Genomic DNA, 21,277 nt, shown 5'->3' with positions numbered 1-21,277 from the left:
TTCCAAAATTTTTTTAACGGTTGAAAATGACTATATTGTTACGTTGAACGAGTGATTAAAATCGGCGTGGGTTAAACTCAACAATTCATTTCTCAATAACTCAAATTTACACGTCTGATTACACAGCGATTGATTATGTACAAAATAAATCCGGCGCAAGTTGACTGTACTCTCGTGGATTGAACTGGCTGAATAATAATAATTCCCGAAGGTGGCCTCTATTAAAAGCCATACTTCCTTTTTAGAAGTTCCGCGGTCGAGGTCTTTCTGGATTGCCCATCGCCAGTTCCGCTTCCACGCTTTTCTCTGGCCGCCGTCACCAACAATGAGTCATCATTGTGGTAGATATTAGAACCCATCGGCGTCGTACCGGGGCGGCGTATGTTTTTTTTTGTAACAATATGTATTTGAACGAATGGGTTGATCTATGTATAAAGTTACTAATCAGATTATGCATCTGAAATCCTTTTAGCGATGCCTCTTGAAATAACCGAGAAATGCACGAAAAACTAAAAAAAATCGTTCAGAATGGCGCTAATTGAAAAGAAAAAAAAGCGAATGTATAGACGCAGTTTACAAACTTGGAATCCTTTGTTTAAAACATCTCGTTACTTCAGCAAAAAAGTAAGAAACTATTTTCCAAAAATTTCTTAAAATTTGTTTTGAAAACAGTTATCCAATTTTTCGATTTTTGGTTCACTTCCTTGAGAAATTGGTTTTCCGATTTTAAAAATTTTTCGACTTTTCGATTTTTGAAATTTTAGATTTCTCAATTTTTCACTGTTTTTTTGGACATTTTTTAATTTCTGGATTTTTTGTTATTTCAATTTCTCGATCTTTCGATTTTTCGACTTCTCGGTTTTAGATTTTTCGATTTTTGCAATTTTACAATTTTTAAAATCTCTGTTTATTCGATTTTTCGATTATTTGATTTTTCAATTTTTTGATTTATCGATATTGGCGTATTTGGATCTCTCAATTTTTCGGTTTCTCGACTCCTCGACTTTTCTATTTGTTGATCTTTTTATGTTTAGTTTCTCGGTGTTTCAGTTTCTCAAATTTTCGTTGTTTCAGTTTTGCAGTTTTTCGGTGTTTCGATTTTTTGAGTTCTATTTTCTAATTTTTCGAATTTCCCATTTTTCGTCATTGGAGTTTTGGAATTTTCCAATTTTTTAAATTTTGGATTTTTCAATTTCTCGGCTTTTCAATTTTTGGACATTTCGGCTTTTCGATTTTTCAATTTTTTGATATTTTGATTTTTCTATTTTTAGATATTCGATTGCTCGATTTTTCGACTCGATTTTTGAAATTTTTTGATTTTTCGATTGTTCGATTTCTCGATATTTCGATTTTTCATTACATTGGCAAAGAAAGTGGGAAAATATTTTCCAAAAATTTGTCAAAAATTTTTTTGAAAACATTAAACGTGGCTCAAATGGGTCGGAAAAAATATTTAACCTTCAGAGAAATCTCTGTATGTTATAAACCTGAAAGGCTTGCATTTTTCAGTTATTCCATTTTTCGATTTTTGATTCGATTCCCTGGCGAACTGGTTTTCCGATTTTAAAAATTTTTCTACTTCTCGATTTTCGAAGCTTTAGATTTCTCAATTTTTCATGTTTTTTGTTTGGAAAATTTTCAATTTCTGAATTTTTCGGTTTTTAATTTTTAAAATCTTTTTCGAATTTTCGGTTTTTGATTTTTCAATTTTTCGATTTATCGATTTTCGACTATTTGGATTTCTCAATTTTTCGGTTTTTCGACTCCTCAATTTTTCTATTTCTCGATCTTTATATAGTTAGTTCCTCGGAGTTTTTAATTTTTCGGTGTTTCCGTTTTTCAATTTTTTGGTGTTTGATTTTTTCACTTTTCGATTTTTAATTATTTCGAATTCCCAATTTTTTAAATTTCGGATTTTTCAGTTTCTCGGCTTTTCAATTTTTTCACATTTTGGCTTTTCGATTTTTGAGTTTTCAATTTGTCGATTTTTCAATTTCTTTATTCTTCAATGTTTCGATATTTTGATTTTTCGACTCGATATTTAAACTTTTTTGATTTCTCAATTTGTCGATAGTTCGATTTCTCGATATTTCGATTTTTCAGTTTTTGGTAAAATATTTTTCCAGTTGGTTGTCCTGGGAGGTAAAAGTACCAATCAGATTATAAATCTGAAACCCTCTTAACGATGTCTCTTCAAATAACGGAGAAATGCGCAAAAAAAATCCAAAAGTTTTTTACAAATCGGTCAAAATGTCCGTAATTGAAAAGAGAAGAAACTAGTCTGTAGACGCAGATTACAAACCTGGAATCCTTTGTTTAACATTTCTTTACATCAGCAAAAAAAGTGAGAAAATATTTTCAAAAATTCTTCAGATTTTTTTTGAAATTAAACGTGGCTCAAATGGGGCGGAAAAAATCTAACCTACATGAACTCTGTGGAGGTTACAAATCTGAAAAGCTTTATGCGAAATCTCTTCAACTCGAAGACAAATGCAAGCGAAAATGGTTCAAAAAATGAAATTTTTTTTCAACATGACTAGTCAAACGTAAAAAAAATGTTAACTTATAGAGAACATTATCCGCAGTTTACGTTTCTGAAAGCTTTTGTACGATAGCTCTTCGAATAGTCTGCAAATTCATTCCCAAAAATTTCCAAAAAATTGTATTTGAAACCGAGGGCAGTGACTGGGGTATACATAAATCTTTTACCTGCGAAGGCAAATACTGACATCCCACAACAGGAGGTTTATACTTATCGTATGACCACTTGACCATCCTTCATTTTCTACTCCGAAATAATTTGTGTTTGTATAGTCACCTCACCACTTTAAGAAACTTTGACTGAAATTATAAATCTTAACGACAAACCCGTCAAATTTAATTAGCTTAGGCTAAATACCTCCCTCTGATAAGGTTAATGAACCCCATCCTTTTCTACCTGGTTTATTTGTACAATTATATTTCTATACGTACTATTCCTCAAATGCCAGTATGAGTACCACCCCGCCGCAGATCGTCTTTAATTAAATTAAATTAAATTTGATCGTAATAATAATGTTGATGGATTATCAAAGATATTTTTATACAAATAAAGCAGGTATAAAAGGATGGGTTGCATTAACGTTATCAGAGGGAGGTATTTCGCCTACTTACTGTGGTAAAGCAGGTACTTACATCCGACGGGTTTCTTTGGCGTTATGATTTATAAACTTTCGTAAAAGTTTCTGAAAGTGGTGAGACGACTATAACTGTAAAATTTTCAGAAATCTTTCCACTCTTCTTAAATACAAATTATGAGCTATAAACGTGACAAATGTACAATATGGTGAGTTCATCCAAAATTTTGGGGCATGTTGGTAATAATTTTTAAAATGCACAAATTAGCAGTACCGTTGTCCACAATTTTTTTTCTTATTTTTATTCTTGAGAAAATTGTATGTTAATTTCCATTTTCCGGAATTTTTATTTTTTAGAATTAACGATAATTAAATAGTAAGTTAGAAAATAATAAACTATAGCATTAGATACTGTCTGTGGCCGATGTCAGTACTCTTCCCAGGTAGTCGCCTAAGTAAGTACTAATCCTTTCCGGTCCACAATTTATGGGTCGGATTAACGACTCCTACAGAGCTGGTCCTCAACTTAGGTCCACCGAGTAACTATTTGAGCGGGAAAAAGGATTATGCTATAAAGGAGCTATAGAATAGTAATAATTACATTACGAATCTGAAATCCTTTTAAGAATACCTTTTCAAATTATCGAGAAAGGCGAAAAAAAATCCAGTATCTTTGTAATCCCAATGTAACGGTCTATCTATTAAAAAATATAGGAGTACGTCTTAATTTTAGAAAATATTGGTTTCCGTCGTAACGCCACCTCCACAATATATGCGTCATACTTGCAATGTGCGAAATTAAGGTTTCCTCTTCAAACTAAAAACAATGGCTTTTACAGAATATTATTTCAATATCTGTATCCGTTCTCAAGATATAACGCCCCAGTGTCCAAACTTGAAGCACAATTAATCAAATAGTTTCATAGATGAGTTCTAAGAATGTATTATTTTTTAATTTTATTTTTTGTAATAAGCTCCCCAGTTAAAATAAGGACAACAATATGTTGAGATGATGCTATCAATTTCTGAAGGACAAAGTTTAGTTAACAATTTACCCTCTACAGGAAATATTTTAATGAAAATACGTCTAAAATTTCACAACAATCGATCCAGTAGCTTTAGGGATTAGTTGTCCAACACACAACAGACCGACGAAAACGGGATACCAACCTTTTTGTGTTCTGAAACCAATGAAACGTCAAAGAAACAAAATTAAAATTGCTAAAAAAAGGGATGGGACACCCGATATATGTAAATATTGCTTGCAATAGTGATAAATTCATACATGTGGTTCAACCATGTCGTCATTAAAAAGTCAAGTTCACTTTGAATTTCAACAACAAATGACTAAAAGTTTGAGAAAATTATCTGTGTACTGCATTTTAAGAGTACGAAGAATTTTTGAGTCGCTTTATATTGTATATTTGCATTTGTAAAAAAGAGTAATGGCCCGATTAATGTGAATCAATTCACGTATTCATATATTTTTTAAGTCATAATTATTCTTTGTAGTCAGGGTCGGACTTAAGTTTATTTTCATCCAAAGTAGAATGACAATTTGGCGGGTTATAGTGGACGCAAACGTATAGTTTAAAAAACTGTTTATTTACTTACAAATTTATGCAAGGAATTTAAATTTGGTGTCATTCACCATGATGACATTATTGTTTACTTCTACTAATATATTTTTTATCTAGGGAAAGCTTTTTTTTATGGATCCCTGGTATAGAGTTTAACTTGGTTCTTAAAAACGAATCAATATCTGCCGCATGCTAACACGTTTTGGGCTCTTCTAACTTCCGTTTTGGCCTAAAATTTGTGTTTTGCGTGCCACTAAATTCAACCCTGACCGTAATCACCACGATCTGCGATCCACTTCCCATGATTTTTTCTCTCTAATAGCCCACAACCGCAACCCGACAGGACTTCCAGCGAAACCCGCCATACCAAAATTTACCAAAAACCGGAAGCCTCCCTCCACTCCGGAAACCGCCAATTCGAAAATAAACCACCGACCGACTTTTCGCCCATTGTTCCACCAAAAAAAAAAAAGGAAAAGAAAAATCCGCTGACACACCGTGACCCCACGAGAGTCACCGGCTTTTCCTGTCGAGGCATAATAAAACAATCGATTATTCAAAATCGCGATCGATGCTGTCGTCAGCGGCGCACGTGCCAATCAAAACGCAAAATGGAAAAAAAACCGCCAAAACAAAAGCCCAACTCGAATTCATAAAAAGCCACAAACATCCAGGTCGGCCGGCAGACAATGCACCCAAGAATTTTCGATGTTGTATCAACCGTCCACGCTAAGGTAAGACCGGATCTGCGCCCCCCGCGCCCCTCCGCAAAGGTCGTGCGATTATGAATGAACCGTCCCCTCTCCCGCCTCCCTCCGCGCCCAGCCCCCCTCGCGCGGTTCCCGTTCATAACTCCCCACCAGCGCGGGCGAAGGCGTGTGCTCAGTTGTAAATTTGATACTGTCGAGAGGCGGCTGTTTCGTCTCCTGGCTGATTTTTGCGCAGTTGTTTGTGTTTTTTTTTGACGTCGGGGGCTGTTTTTGAGTTGCCGGTGAGTGCGAGGACGGCCATGGACGGAGTTTTCCCCTAGCGAGAACGTAAGTGTGGAGTTGCTTTTTTTTGGGGGGAATGAATGGATTTTGATGAATGGGTTAAGTGATCAATGGTCGTGGTGCAATTAATGGGAGTCATGCCACGTTGTGCTCATTACTAACTCACTTACTATGGATATCGTGGTGTTGTGGAGGGAAAGCGGCCATCTGCGAGCGTTTTTGTGGAATTGCCACGGTTACGTTGCATTGCGAATTGCCGGTAATTGACCGGGTGGGATTTTATCGATCGAGAAATTTCGTGTTCGTGCACTTTTTCGACGGTTTTTTGACGAAATCGTGATATTCGAACGCGAAATTGTATTGGTTTTCGGGCGCGTCGTGGATGTACAGTGCGTGGACGAAGTATGGAATTCGTGGAGAAATTAGCACGTTTTTGGAAAAAAAACACGAAAAAATCGATACAGATTTCACTATGAAAGCCATTTAAAACGTCTGTGGACGTATTTTTGTGAAATAATGACTCAAAAAAAAGTATCAAATATTTTACATGTAGGTGTTCTCCATAATTTTTTCCACAAAATTTATACACGTCTGATTTTCCGACTTCATTGGCTTTTTTTTATAGTGTCATATCTTCAATTGGCTAAGAAATTCGTTAAAAAATCTCTTACTATTATTTTTCTACTGCAAGTTTTTTTCTATGAGATTTTCCATAATCGAAATTGATGAGAAATGAAAGATTAAACTATTTAAAAATGCATATATTTTAGCGTGTTGCATTTTATTATGAGATGGGAGCATTATTCTTTAATATACAAGTTAGTAGACGTAGTAAATGCCATTTAAATCTTTTAAAATAACCTACTCCTGTACTTGTGGTTTATGAACTCGCTTTGATTTTTTACTCTGGGTGTCCGCAAAAATGTGATTTATACTAACAATTTTTTTGCGCCCACCTATATTTAGTAATAACAAAATAACAGTTGTAATAAGAGCTACTTCTCTAAAATAGTATTCAGAACGTTTTACTCCATTTTAGCTTAATTAATAATTTTAGTCGCCTTTACTGTTTCGAGGAGACAAAATCATTGAAATCTGGTATATTACTACACGCTTAATCGTCGCATTCTTTCGATGAATAAAGATGGACAATCGAAGTTGCATGGTCTGGTAATATACTTTTCCCCGTTGATTGTCTGAGTTAAATATTTTTGAAAATGTTGGTGTTATTTACTTTTAACTGTTCACGCATCTTTATTTTAACTGAAAATTCGTAAAAATAAATTTTGTATTTTATGAAGAAGCTGTATTGTTTGAATGTACGTCCGGGTTGAGGGACGTTCTGTCTAAATAATCTTGGACCAATTTTTATTTCACGAGCGTAAGCTCTGAGGAAATCTACTGATCGAAACGTTTCATGATCCTAGAATACAAAAAAAGGGGTACAGGTGAACTCGGCACCAAGCCTAATCCGTCATAAAATAAACACGCCAATTCGGCACCAGCAATTTCAGGTAATTTTAAAAACTACCCTTTGACGATAGGCCAACTCGACACCAACCACCCGCTTCAGGTAGTTCATGAATGAACCGGTATTAGCAGTCCTGTTAACAGAAAAATCACCTCATCCAATAAATTTTTGTATGCAGATTATGAAAAAAAATCTATTACAGTATTTCTATAATATTCTTATACTACTTAAAAAATTCAGTTTTGATCTTGTTTTACAAATAAACCTTACGTGAAAGCTACAACAGATATCATAGACGTAATCAACGCTAAAAAAACTACCCAAGACAGCCATCAGAACAAAAACAAATTTTCAAAAGTTAAATTTGGAGACTTGTGTTATTTATTTGCACATAACGATTTGACTAGAAGGAAGGTATCTCTGGGAGTGGGCGGATTAACCCTTGTTACCATACCTGCTGCTGTAGTGCCGAGTTCACCGATCTTTATTTGGGGCTCGGTGCCGAGTTGGCCTATCGTAACCACCCGCAAAATTTACCTGCGATTAGTTGGTGCCCAGTTGGCGTCCGCCCAAAAAAAGTGGTCTCCTGTTTTTGTCTGTCGTATGTCTGCCCGTCTGTCTGTCTGTCGATTTTTGTAGGATAGATGATATCCGAAACCACTGGACCGATTGCTGTCAAATTTTGTATGTATGCCAGGAATAAAATATGATGGTTTAAATACTAAGCAAAATTTGGCTTATGATCCCCATCACTACATTTATGACGTCATCAAATTATTATCAGATTCGAAATTAAAATTAATTCAATGTTATATAGTGAACCAAGAGCTATAAGGTTATATGGCCATCATAAAAGTAGTTGACCGCAAATAAATACCCCCTTTGTGTGGTTCGCACTAAGCTTACCGGTTGGCAATAAATCATCATCTAAACATTTCTTGCTCATATTTAACAGGGCCGGCTTTCAAAGCGAGTGGTTATTTTGGAACCCTCAGCGGCTGCAGGTAATAAAGAAATAGTGGAGTGGTGGATTTTCATATTTAGTGAAAGCCGCCCCTGAACGAAACCACAAGAGCCGGTCGAGCTGCAGTGGACACGTTATTTACTACCCTAAAACCTTTTCTATTGTAAACAACTTAACTTCGACACAATGGGATGATTTTATGATGGCCATATAACCTTATAACTCTTGGTTCACTATACAGTAATGTACTGCCATACTTGTGGTGTATGAATCCGTTTTGTGTTTTTTCCTAAACGGCCAAATTTTTGAAGAAAAAACAAATGAACGTAGTATAATAACATTTAAGAATTTTGGGGACCCCTGGTGTTTTGTTTTCGAGCGAATTTAAAAAATCTCCATGATACTGGAGGTTTGTTTTAACAAGAATTTGAAAAAATTTTTGAAACATCTAGTGCCCTTTTTTGAAAGAATTTAAAAGAATTTGAACGGCCCCTGGGTGTTTCGTTTTTGAAAGAATTTAAAAGAATATCAAGAGTTTCAAGTGTTTCTTTTTTTAAAGAATTCAAAAGAATTTTAAATTTCCCAGGGTGTTTCGTTTTTGACATTATTTAAAAGAATTTGAACGACTCCAGGTGTTTTGTTTTTGAAAGAATTTAAAATAATTTGAACGCCATCAGGTGTTTTGTTTTTGAAAAAATTCAAAGGAATCTCAGGAGTTTCAGATGTTTCATTTTTGAAAGAATTTGAACGAATTTCGATGATAATGGAGGTTTGTTTTAAGAAGAATTTGAAAAAAATCTTGAAACTCCTAGTGTCCTTTTTTTAAAGAATATAAAAAAAATTTGAACGGCTCCAGGTTGTTTCGTTTTTGAAAGAATTTAAAAGAATTTCAATGAAACTGTAGGTTTGTTTTAGAAAGAATTTGAAAAAAAAAAAATTGAAACTCCAAGTGTCCTGCTAATTATGTTCTTCTGTCGAGTGGGAGTGGCAACTAATTAAAAATTAGTAATAATTTCTTTTCTCATCCACAAAATTTTTATAGAGAGCTATTTTGACGAAACTCTAAAAAGTAATGTACATATTTCAAATAGCGATTTTGGAAAAAGGGTAGGAATTTCCGATGAAACGAAGGCGAAAATAACTTGTGGATATCGAAATCTACAAGAAAATGTCTTAAACTAAATCTCAGGCATAGTAGAAAAATGGTCGAAAATGTTAAAAATGCCAAAATCAGCCTTATCATATCAAATACTAGCCCCGCCCACCCACCCACCCTGTATTTTCTTGGAAAATATGTCAATTGCCAAAATTATTATTATCTTAGCGAATACTATCCCCGCCCACCCACCCTCTATTTTCTTGGAAGGTACGTCATTTGCTAAAATCAGTTTCTTCTTAGTAAGTACTAGTACCGCCTCCCCACCCACTTCTCATTGTAACTACTAATTTTATTTCTGTTTAGATCATTAATTTCATTCAGATTGGTAAAAATCAATCACTGAAAAGGAGACAGGGTGGTTGAGCGGGGCGGAAATGTAAACAAATTATAGAATCTAGGATGTGAAAAAGTAAAAAAAGCACTAATCGTAGCTTTTTTTGTTAAAATCAGTCTTTTCTTAGCAAGTACTAGCCCCACCCACCCACCCTCTTCTCATTCTAACTACTAATTTTTTCTCTATTCAGTTATTTCATTCATTTCGGATAAAATCAAACACTAAAAAGGACAGGGTGGGTGGGCGGGGCTAATTATGTTCTTCTATCAAGTGGAAGTGGAAACTACTAATGGAATAATGGAACAAAAATTAATAATAATCAAGAATCTTGGGGTTTCAGTTGTTTCGTATTTGAAAGAATGAATGTCGGGGTTCTCGGGTGACTACAGATTAGTTGTTTTTGACAAAATTTAAAGATTTCTGGTGTTTTTACTTCCGAGCGTAAGCTAAGAAAGTATTGTAATCGAGTCCAGACATAGGTCTCTCCTCTCTCCTCCAATTGTAGTTTATGAATCCGTGTTAAGTTTGACCCTAGGTATCCAAATTTTTTAAAATCATCTTTATGCTTTTAAAAATGTATTACTCTTATTATTATTATTTTTGTGTTCATTAAAATTTTATTACGCGATTGCAAGGGGTTGGATGGCAAATTCCAAAAAATATATAAAAAGTAGCCAAATATAAACCATTTTAAAGTAGGTACATTTACCTGCTCCCACTTATAAGACTTTTATGGACTCCCAGAGTTAAGTCGTTTTACAACCCTTTTCGAACCGCATCTTTTCCAAGAAATTTGTACCTGTCTGACAGACTGCCCGGCGCCGGACGAACTTGGGGACAGTAAACATCGGCTTTCCCCTGACAGGCTCTTTAGCTGTACAATAAAATTGACGACAGGGCTGTAAAACAAATCAACTTTGGAAGTCCATAAATTCTTATAATTCTAGACGAACTCTAACACAGTTGCTACCGTTTTTAACTTCACAGGGGCGTACAATTTTTATGGATATACAAAAATGACGTTTTCGACCGTTGTGCTGTTATCAAAAGGCATATTGGCTGTTGTTTCGATCAAATTTATGATTCGTCGTATTGTAAAAACAAAAATCATAAAATTTAGCACTAAAATTCTAAAAATCTATTGAGGGAGTACATATATTAAAAGTGAAATTATTTTAAGTTACATTTAAAAAGGACGAATTCGGATTTTAATTAATGTATTTATTTTCTTTTCGAAAACACTATTTAGGATTGTTTACTTTTTGGCGACCGGCTTCGACGTGAAAAAGTGGAAAAATCGCGTTCGATAACTTTTCAGTTGATTTATGTAGGTTTGAAGGTGACCAGTTGATTAGCCGAAATCGGTCGTAAAATCGAGCATTTTAAACAAAGCCGCTCTGTTTTTCATTTCTCGATCTTCTCGTGTGCCATACCTTCGACGCCCGGTGTACATTAGAAAGTATAGCGAATACCGGCGTGATATAATAGGAATGAATGTGAAATGTCGTGACTTTAAAAAAAAAATTACTCACCCGGATATTTAATCCTTGCGCTTTTAATTACATTTTAATACACAACGTTTCCTGTGCTGTGTCGATATTAAATTCTATTTTCATACGCGCTTAATTGTTTACTTTGCCGTTTTTGGCTCGGGATGGCACTTAATGAACGGAAGCGTCTAATCTTTTCCTTTGAAGATTATCAAACGATCGACTTTTTTTTAATTCTGCAACGTCATCTTCGTCGGATGTCGCCGGATGGACGATGAAAGAAAACGGAAAGTCAGCACGGAATTTGCAACTTTTTATGGTTTATTTTGCGGCGCGATTGACAGTTTTAATGAAATGTTTGTTGTTTGTGGCGAAGTTCAACTTTGACGTCATTATATAGTGTGTGTGTGTGTGTGTTTTTTTTTGAAACGTGAAAACTTATACTTTTAATGTAATTTTTTAATGTTGTATCCGTGTATTTTGTACCAAGGTCTTTTAAGCAAATCAGACGCTTGGAAATTAATGATTCGTGCAGTCACTAATCGGAAGAAATGTTTGCTCCTCACGTTCAAATCCGGCCATCGTGCCATTTTCCCACTGGATTTTTTCGTCGAAACCTTACGGTACCATAATGGTCCCAATCATTAAAATCGCTTAGCTAATTAAAATTATCTAAGCGGTGCCGTATTCTAGCCCGACTTCCGTTTATTAATATAACCCACAGCGCCGTTTTCGTTGCGTCATCACAACCGAGCAGGACACAATGTTTCTAATTTCTGTAATCGAAAGCAGGAGGACTTTCCGCCTCCGTGTCGAAAAACGCTGATTGAATTTGTTACACACGTGGTCGTTGCGCGTTCCGAACGCCTAAGAAAAACAATCGCCAATAAATAACGGGTCGAGGCCCAAACGAAAAAGAAAATTTTTTTCGTGCTCTTTCGGCCGTTCCTTCGTTTCACGGCCGGAACCTCTCGCCCACCATTCAGGTGTTCATTTTTATTGTGGTAATAATAATTCCCACACGATCCACTATTTTTAGTTGATATAATAAACGAAAATTTCCACATAATATCGAGCGCGCACAGGATGTTTACGTAATTGTAATTCTGTTTAATTTTGAGAGAGCGGCTGATTTGACGCGGCTTCCTGCCAAAATCGGTTCGCACGCAAAAAAAGGAGAGTTTTCGAAATTGGTGCGTGATCCTGGCGATTTTGTAATTTTTGTAATGGGGTGAACAAGTTATTGCAGAAATTACAAGTTTCCCGAGATCGGTAATTTTTAGTGTTAATAGGTCTGTCGGTAAAAAATGACCAAGATTTCGTGTATTTATTAGACCATTTTTATTAATGAGTCCTCGATGTGCGTGTTATGTAACCTGAGAAGATAAGTAGTCTCATACCAAGTGTAACAAAAAAAAAGGGAAAAAGTATGAGTGAAAGTAAGTTTTGGAAATGTGTAATTAGAAACGTGTTCCGTCTTTTGTCACAATAAATTTTCTACACTATCGTTTTGATCTAGTTATCTAATGCTGTTTTTAAATTTCATTAAAGATTTAAGGATCTTGTTTTATTTTAGAATTTTCAAAATTATCATGTTCGTTTTAAAGATCTTCAGAACTGCGTCACTTTGTAATGATGTTTATCCTAATATAAATATCCATTCCAGATGAATATGACTTCCTGCCATTTGTAAACAATAAGTAATTCAAACTAAATCATGATCTATTGTTTTATTCTGTGCATGTGTATAGTGCCAATACAGAGTTGATAATAGTTCGGTTGTGTTTATAGTCAACATTGATACATCATAAACAAACAGTATAAATACAGGCTGGCCAATCAGTCCAGTAGTTTTGGAAATTATTTATCTAATAAAATCAAAATAAAATTTTTGTTTTGTTGTTGGGTTTTTGGACGACTGCCTACTTTTATGTTTTCTCGACGTTTCATGACCCCTAGAGTCTGTCTGCCGTCTGTTCGAATTTTTATTATATAAAATAATCTTCGAAACTACTGGACCGATTGTTTTCAGATTTTATGTGTATTAGGATTATCGTGAGATTGTAAATCGCTACCGAAGTTTGGATAAACATCCTCTCCAACAATAAATTGCATTAGTAAATATTATTTCAATTTTCTAAAATAAGATATCCCTTCACACGCGGTTTATGAATTCGTATTCAGTTTTTACTCTAAACATCCAGATTTTTGGAAAAAAAATCAAAATTGTTTAAACATTTTGCAATTTGACTTTGAAAGAATGCTTTGAAATCTTGCCAACGTTGTAAGGTTTTCGTAGTCATGGTAAATCGTTAATCAAAATTTATTCGTTATTCGCCTTCGAAAAGATTGATAAGGTCGTCTCAAAATTTTGCCAAATAAATTCTCTCTCTGAAATATGGAAAATGTTATGACTCTCAATTGTGTTCTTAGATTTTACATTTACAGTAGCGTCCGGTTATAATGAACTCAAAAAATGTAACAAAACTAGTTCATTATATCCGAAGTTCACTATTAACGGAAAAATAAAAACTGCGTTTGTTTAAATTCAATTTACTTCAATTCTACGTTGGGAACAATTCAAAAAATATTTCTTGGTTTATAAACTAAAAATAAAAAAAAACATAGCTATTTATGTAATTACATATAACAAGACGTCACATAAACACAAGTCTACTTGACAAAATCAGTTATTTTTGTCTGTACATATCTATTAGAAAAGTGAATGTCACTAATATAGCGTTCGAGGTTGCAAAAGCTGTTCCATATAGGCTCCGGAACAGTGCGCGATTCTAAAAAGTTGCGAGTCTCTGCCATTTTTTGCGCCATTTCATTAAGAGAAGGAACATAAACATCAACATCTTCATCAGACTCATTTTCCTCACCCTCGGCCTCGTCACTTGTTGCCATGACTGATGTCACTGATTCTATAATCTGCTCGTCAGTTAGTCTTTCTGTTACCGTTATGTCGTTATCAATTTCCACATATTCTTCAAAATTAAATTCCCCGATTTTCTCTTGCACTGCAATTTCAATTGCATTATCCACATCTGTGAAAATAAGTCCAGGATCATCTTCATGTTTTTTTAACCATTCTGTTAGGGGAAGCTCATCGTCTGCATCAAATTCAGCACTTTTTTCAGAAAATCCTCCATGCTTGAAACAGTTTGCTATTGTATCTTTGCTAACCTTTTGCCAAGCCATGTGAATAAAATTTACAGCATCTAAAATGCTAACTGAAAATGTTTTTCCGTTGTCCATAGCCTCTATCATCTGCGCGAGTAAAATTTTCCTATAATGGCTCTTTAATGAATGAATTACACCTTGATCCATCGGTTGTAATTTTGAACTCGTATTCGGTGGCATAAAAACTAATTTAATTTGGTTTAGTTTAATCTCAGGGTGAGCTGTACAGTTATCAACTAAAAGTACAATTTTCCTATTTTTTTGTTTTAATTGTTCATCCCATTCAAGCAGTTCATTTGTGAAAATTTCAGAGGTCATCCACGCGTTACGGTTTGATTTGTATTTTACGGGCAATTGTTTATTTTTGAAACATCTAGGATTGGCAGATTTGCCTATAACCAACAATTTCCTTTTTTCTGTTCCAGACATATTGGCAGCTACTAAAACTGTAATCCTCAATTTAGATAACTTTCCTCCAGCACAACTTTCTCCCACAAATTTTAAAGTCTTATCAGGAGTCATTTGATAAAAGAGCCCTGTCTCATCAGCGTTAAAAATGTCTTCATTGTCATAGTTTTTCCGAATATGAGGCCAAACATTAGTTAACCAGTCATTAACAACATTCAAATCTACTGCTGCAGACTCACCCACAATTTTTCCTGTTCGGATATTATGTCTTCTTTTAAAACGTTCAATCCAACTTTTAGAACACTTGAAGTCTTTGTTTTCGATTTTACTACCCATTTCATTAGCTTTTTCTTGTAGAATAATACCACTTACAGGAACGTTTTCTTGTCTTTTTTGTGTAAACCACTTAAGAAGCCCTTGATCCATTTCATGGTGCTTTGATTTTCTCATTTTTTTACACGTAGAATTTCCCTGACCATACGCTGATAAAATGGCTTCTCTTTGCTTCCATATCATAGAAACAGTGGATTTTATCAAGTTCATTTCCTGGCTAACATCGCGTTGTTTAACACCACTTTGTATTTTTTGTATAATATCATACTTGTCCTTTAAGGTTAGAGCTTTACGTTTTTGTTTTTCCATTTCGAACAATGTTATTACACAAGTAAGTACTTATGTAGCGCTACTTCGACACAGTGACCAAGAATCGACTGGCACAGAAAGCAAGTTGGTGGGGAAATGCGTAGCGCGTAAATCAGGGAATCCCCGAAAAGTTCATTATAAACGGAAAACTGCACTTTATTTTGAATAATATTTAGTTCATTTTATCCGAAAGTTCATTACAAGCGGATTCAGTGGTTCATTATAACCGAAAAAAAATACATTAGATATATGGAAAAAATTTCGTTACTTGAAATACAGTACACTATAGCCGGAAGTTCATTACAAGCGGGTTCATTATAACCGGACAATACTGTATATACATATTTTTATTTTAGCTTAGGATTATCATAAAATAAAATTCAAAAAAATCAGTTTTTTATTTTTTCAATTTTTCGTTGCTTCAGTGTTTCGACCTGCAATTTTTGGATATTACAATTTTTCGATTTTTCAGTTTCTCAATTTTTCATTTTTCGATTTTTAAATTTTTCGATTTATCAATTTTTCAGGCTCTTGATTTTTATTTTTACTTTTCCCGATTTTCTTAATTTTCATTTACTCGATTTTATATCATAATTTTTCAATTTTTCGATGTTTCAGTTCCTCGATTTGTAATTTTTTGATATTACAATTTTTCATTTTTCCATACTTCAGGTTCTCAATTTTTCATGTTTCGATTTTAAAGTTTTTCGTTTCCCCAATTTTTGAAGCTCTTGAATTTTGTTTTTAAGTTTTCCGATTTTGTTCATTTCCATTTTCTCGATTTTATATCATTTTTCGTTTTTTTTATTTTCTTTAATTTTTCAGTTTTTCTATTTTCAATCTCTCGGCTTTATAATTTTTTCTTATTTCGACTTTGATTTTTGCAATTTTTAGATATTACAATTTTTCATTTTTCGATTTTCAGTTTCTCAATTTTTCATTTTTCGTTTTTTTAGTTTCTCAATTTTTCATTTTTCGATTTTCCAGTTTTTCAATTTTCTATTTTTCAATTTTTAAATTTTTCGTTTCCTCAATTTTTCAAGCTCTTGATTTTTATTTTTAGTTTTCCTGATTTTGTTAATTTCAATTTTCTCGATTTTACATGACAATTTTTCGTTTTTTCATTTTCTTTAATTTTTCAATTCTTCCATTTTCAATGCCGCGGTTTTATAACTTGTTTGATTTCAACTTTAATTTTTGGAATTTTTCGTTGTTTCAGTTTTTCGATTTTTAATTTTTTGATATTACAGTTTTCCATATTTCGATTTTTCAGTTTCTTAGTTTTTCATTTTTCGATTTTTAAATTTTTCGTTTCCTCAATTTTTTATTTTTAAGCTCTTGATTTTTATTTTTTATTTTCTGGATTTTGTTAATTTTCACGTTCTCGATTTTATATAATAATTTTTCGTTTTTCGATCTTCTTGAATTTTTCAATGTTTCAGTTTTATAACTTTTCCTTATTTCAACTTTAATTTTTACAATTTTTGAATTTTTGATTGTTTTCAGTTTTTCGATTTGCAATTTTTTAGATATTGCAATTTTTCATTTTTCGGTTTTTCAGTTTCTCAGTTTTTAATTTTTCGATTTTTCCGTTCTCAATTTTTAATTTTTGCATTTTTAAATTTTTCGTTTCCTCAATTTTTCAAGATCTTGATTTTTATTTTTAATTTTCCCTATTTTGTTAATTTCCATTTTCTCGATTTAATATCATAATTTTTCTTTTTTTCATTTTCTTTAATTATTCAATTTTTCTATTTTCAATGTGTGTTTTATAACTTTTTCTTATTTCAACTTTAATTTTTTCAATTTTTCAATTTGCAATTTTTAGATATTATAATTTTTCATTTTTCGATTTTTCGGTTTCTCAATTTTTCATTTTTGGGTTTTTTATTTTTTCAAATTTCAATTCGATTTTTCAGTTTCTCGATTTTTAATTTTTCAATTTTTATGTTTTAAGTTTCCTCAATTTTTCAAGCTCTTGATTTTAATTTTTAATTTTCCCGATTTTTTTTTTCAATTTCCATTTTCTCAATTTTATATCACAATTTTTCGTTTTTTTTTATTTGCTTTTTTTTCAATTTTTCAAATTCACTCTGATTCTTCAATTCTTCGGTTTTTCATTTTTTTTAATTTTTCAATTTTCCGATTTCTTTAATTTTATTTTTTTTTACAATATTTTGTTTTTAAAAAGGTTTTGCACTTTTTAATTTTTTCAATTTTTAGTTTCAATGTTTCAAGTTCTTGATTTCCAATTTGTAGAATTTCAAAGTTTTCGTTTTATGCTTTTTCGTAGTTTCATTTTTGATTTTTCCGTTTTACAATGTTGCAATTTTTCCATTTTTTTATTCGAAAAGTTGAAAAATTGAAAAATCGAAAACTGAAACATCGAAAAAGTGGAAAATCGAAAAATTGCAAATCGAAAAAAATTAATGAATTGAAAAATTAGAAAGAAAACGAATCGAATCGAACATTTGAAAACTCAAGAATTGTAAAATCGAAAAATTATGAAATCGTCAAAATTATAAAGTCGAAAAAGTGTAACGCTGAAAGATCGAAAAATTAAAAATTATTTACATGTTCAGAAATTAAAAATCGAAAAAATGAAAAATCGAGTAAATGAAAACATTTTAAAAGCCAGTAATCGAAAAATGGTAAAATTTTGAAATTTTAAAAATTGTAATTACATATTACATATTTAAAGTGAAAACTAGGAAAATTGCAAATTGAAACGAAATATTGAACATAGGGAAACGAAAAATCGAGCAACTTAAAAAAAACATTAATGAAACGAAAAATTAGAAAGAAAATCGAATCGAAAAATTGAAAATTCAAAAATTGTAAAATCGAAAAATTATGGAATCGTCAAAATTGTGAAATCGAAAAATTGAAAAATCGTATATCGAGAAGTTCAGAAATTTAAAATAGAAAAAATGAAAAATCCAGTAAATGAAAAAAAGTTTAAATCCAGTTATTGAAAAATGCTAAAATTCAAAAATTTTGAAAATCGTAATTATTGTTACATATTTAAAGTGAAAACTAGTAAAACAGCAAATCAAAAATTGAGAAATCGAAAAACTGAAAAAAAACGAAAAATTGCAAATTCGAAAATGTGGAACAACAAAAAATAGCAAATCGAATAACAGAAGAAACAAAAGATTGAAACATTGGACAACGAAAAATCGAGGAACTTCAAAATCGAAAAAAAATTAATGATACGAAAAATTAAAAGAACAACGAATCGAATCGAAAAATTATGGAATCGTCAAAATTGTAAAGTCAAAAAACTGAAAAATCGAGTGAATGAAAAAAATTTAAAATCCAGAAAGTGAAAAACTTAAAGACCGAAAAATTGCAAATTGAAAACTGAAAAATCAAGAAACTGAAATTATAATTGAAAAAATAAAGAAAATAAGAAACCGAAACGAAAAATTGAATAACCAATAAATAAAATTTTACGTGGCATAAAAAATCCACCATCCAACACCAAAAATAACAATCAACACCGTCTTGATTTCACCACAAGCGCGCCATTTCACACACTTCTCCTCTACACACGTAATCGTTGTGCAAGAAAACCCCCGGTAATTGTCCCTCGTGCTCTCTCTTCCTCGGCATAACCACCGTAACATTATAATATAACATTATAATGTGGGTAGGTCGGGTCTTTCACCGAGATGGGAATAGCAGGTTGAATGTCGCGTACGACACCTCTGCACGTTCTCATTACCATATACCGTGTGTACGACGAATGTGGAGTAGTGGGCAGTCGACTGCTCTCGCCCCTAATTAGACTCGTGACAGCAGATGGTTCGATGGTTGGTTTTTGGCGCCTACGGAACGGACAGCCGACCGGAAACTGGAAATCGAGGATAGTGGGACGGAAATGCGAGATCCGTATCAGTTTGATGAGCTTTATTGGGGAATTTTGGGCCAGCGAGCTGGGGCCTGGGTGGGCCGGGGGCGACCTTCGGCGGCCTTAACGAGGCGTGAATGTGGAATGAAAAGTGAAAATTCGAACGTAGCGAAACTGGAACTCGATACTCAAACTCTCAGAACAAGATTCTGGATATTCCGCTACCAGAACATTCTCGACGAAACTTGATTGTCTCACGATTTTCCTAACGACGCAATCTCATATTTTCGACGAACTCATCCGGAACATTACCATAACAGTAACACCTTTAAGGCCCCATTAAACCCAGAAATCCCCCAGTCCTATAAATCTTCGCGTTCGCACGCATTTTCTCTCCTTGATCTTTCCTTGCCGCCAACCGAAAAACCATACCATCACTTCTGTTAAACCCATCATCTTGACCCACTCGTAACTCGCCGCCCACCACCGCCGCCGAATCGGCCGATTTTTTTCACCTCTTATCTCGAGGTAAACGTTTCGATCGACATGACATTCCTCGGACAGGATGTGTGTGGGCGCCCGCTCGTAAAAAAAATTAAATCCTGGCCACGTGGTCTATTCATTCCTTCGGGTGTTCGGACGAAATCGCAACCTTTGTACCGGGGCATTATTCTGATTCGGTTGTTTGCTTAATGGCTTGTGCAAATAGGTTAATGCCGAGTGCTCAGATAAAGCGCCAATTTGGTGTATTTGAATAATGAGTGGGTAAATATTGGAGGACGCGATGGGCTCAGCCGGGATTTGTAGGTCAAAGTCGGAAAAAGGTTTACACGAATTGCCAAATGGCGTTTCTGGATGATCCGCCAAAGGGGAAAACGTTTTGGTTTAGAGTTGGCTGTGTCTTATTGATCTTATGTCTTCAACTGAGACATTTCCAAAAAAGAACAAAGCTGCAGTTCTTAATTATAGTGTGTTTATCGAACAGATGGAGTGATCGCGTCAACTCCATCTGTTCGGTAAACGGTGTATATGTGCCACTTGTTTTCGGTAAATTTGGCTAGATACGATTTTAAACGGAGCAGAAAACCCGGCGAGGCTTCTCAGAAAGCCGGCCGAAAAATAATATTATGCAAATGAAGTGGATTCCTTGAACGAATTGCGTATTATCTCGACAATGATGTGTACAAAACTTAATAGGATGACGCGGACCGGAAGCGGCGACATGTGCAGCATCCGACCGCCGGATATGACAGGCATTCGGTGGGACATGCGGTTAATAATTAATCATTTTATTAATAAGTCGTCGTTTCGAGGACGAAATTTCGCAGGAATGCAGGTGTTAATTGGTATTCCAGATGAAAACTAACCTGCGTCCGATAAGCGCGCGAAGGACGGCCGGAAAAGCGAGAATCGTCGCCGAAACAATTCCCCAAATATAGAGTACGGGCCTCGATCAAGGCCGCGCAGATAACGTCCCTCGCAAGCCGCTCGGGTCACAACTGTTTCTGCAGAAATTGCATCCGATAGCGCGAATTGGGCACCGTGGTCGTGATCAATCAGCGCGTGGGCAATTTCATGGTCGCATCTCTCCACAAAAATTTATCTTTCGACGAACATTCCGAGGTTTGATTGATATTTCGTGTTCATAACGCGGGCTCTTGAAAAAACTAATAAAACTTTATCGCTCGGCATCGGATTTTTATATTTGAGATAATGAACGGGTCTTCCTCATTGTGGCCATCGCAGCACGCGTTTATCGTTCTCTTTGGTCGGTTCTTGGTAAAACGGTGGGATGTTCTCTTAATAAAACGTGCACGTCCTTCGTGGAAATGGTATGATTGCATAATAATCTTTTTTTATTGTTTGGCTTTTTTTTCTTTGCTGTTGCCTAATTTCCGCTGTGTCGAGCCGCTACTGCGGTTATTGTTTAAATAAAACAAATGGAATGGAAGTGTGTACGGAGTCGTTACACAATGCGCTGGCGGTTTGTGTCGAGGCGAGATCAGTTTTGGTATCAGTTTCATAACTATACGGTAATAATTTAATTAAGCAACACTTGGACAGTCTTAAATTGAAAGCGAC

The 21,277-nt window shown here is 34.1% G+C and overlaps 2 protein-coding genes across 5 annotated transcripts in view; one reads left to right on the top strand and one right to left on the bottom strand.

Annotated features, from left to right (window-relative positions):
- LOC135139747 (tigger transposable element-derived protein 4-like) overlaps nucleotides 1–15,662 on the bottom strand; it is a 191,023-nt gene extending 175,361 nt beyond the window's left edge. The window contains exon 1 of the mRNA XM_064070078.1: nucleotides 13,547–15,662. Coding sequence (XP_063926148.1) covers nucleotides 13,780–15,342 — 1,563 coding nt within the window. The 5' untranslated portion in view covers nucleotides 15,343–15,662 and the 3' untranslated portion in view covers nucleotides 13,547–13,779. The remainder of the gene's footprint in view (nucleotides 1–13,546) is intronic.
- Nucleotides 1–21,277, top strand: part of Hecw (Hecw ubiquitin protein ligase) — a 79,020-nt gene that overhangs the window by 28,112 nt on the left and 29,631 nt on the right. Inside the window, exon 1 of one of the 4 annotated variants that reach the window (XM_064070046.1) lies at nucleotides 5,599–5,733. The exons of 2 other annotated variants lie outside the window; for them this stretch is intronic. The gene's annotated coding sequence lies outside the window, so the exon portion shown is untranslated. Of the gene's footprint in view, nucleotides 1–5,598; nucleotides 5,734–20,952; nucleotides 21,028–21,277 lie in introns of those variants that run through there. One more of the 4 variants, XM_064070054.1, reaches the window with a different exon arrangement.

The sequence above is a fragment of the Zophobas morio genome, unplaced genomic scaffold (assembly GCF_036711695.1).
Source record: "Zophobas morio isolate AGI-343-1 ecotype UQ-CSIRO unplaced genomic scaffold, CSIRO_AGI_Zmor_V1 ptg000004l, whole genome shotgun sequence".
In the NCBI taxonomy this organism is placed as follows: domain Eukaryota; kingdom Metazoa; phylum Arthropoda; class Insecta; order Coleoptera; family Tenebrionidae; genus Zophobas; species Zophobas morio.
Note: the sequence above shows the minus strand (reverse complement) of the source record. Positions and strands in the feature narration are given on the sequence as shown.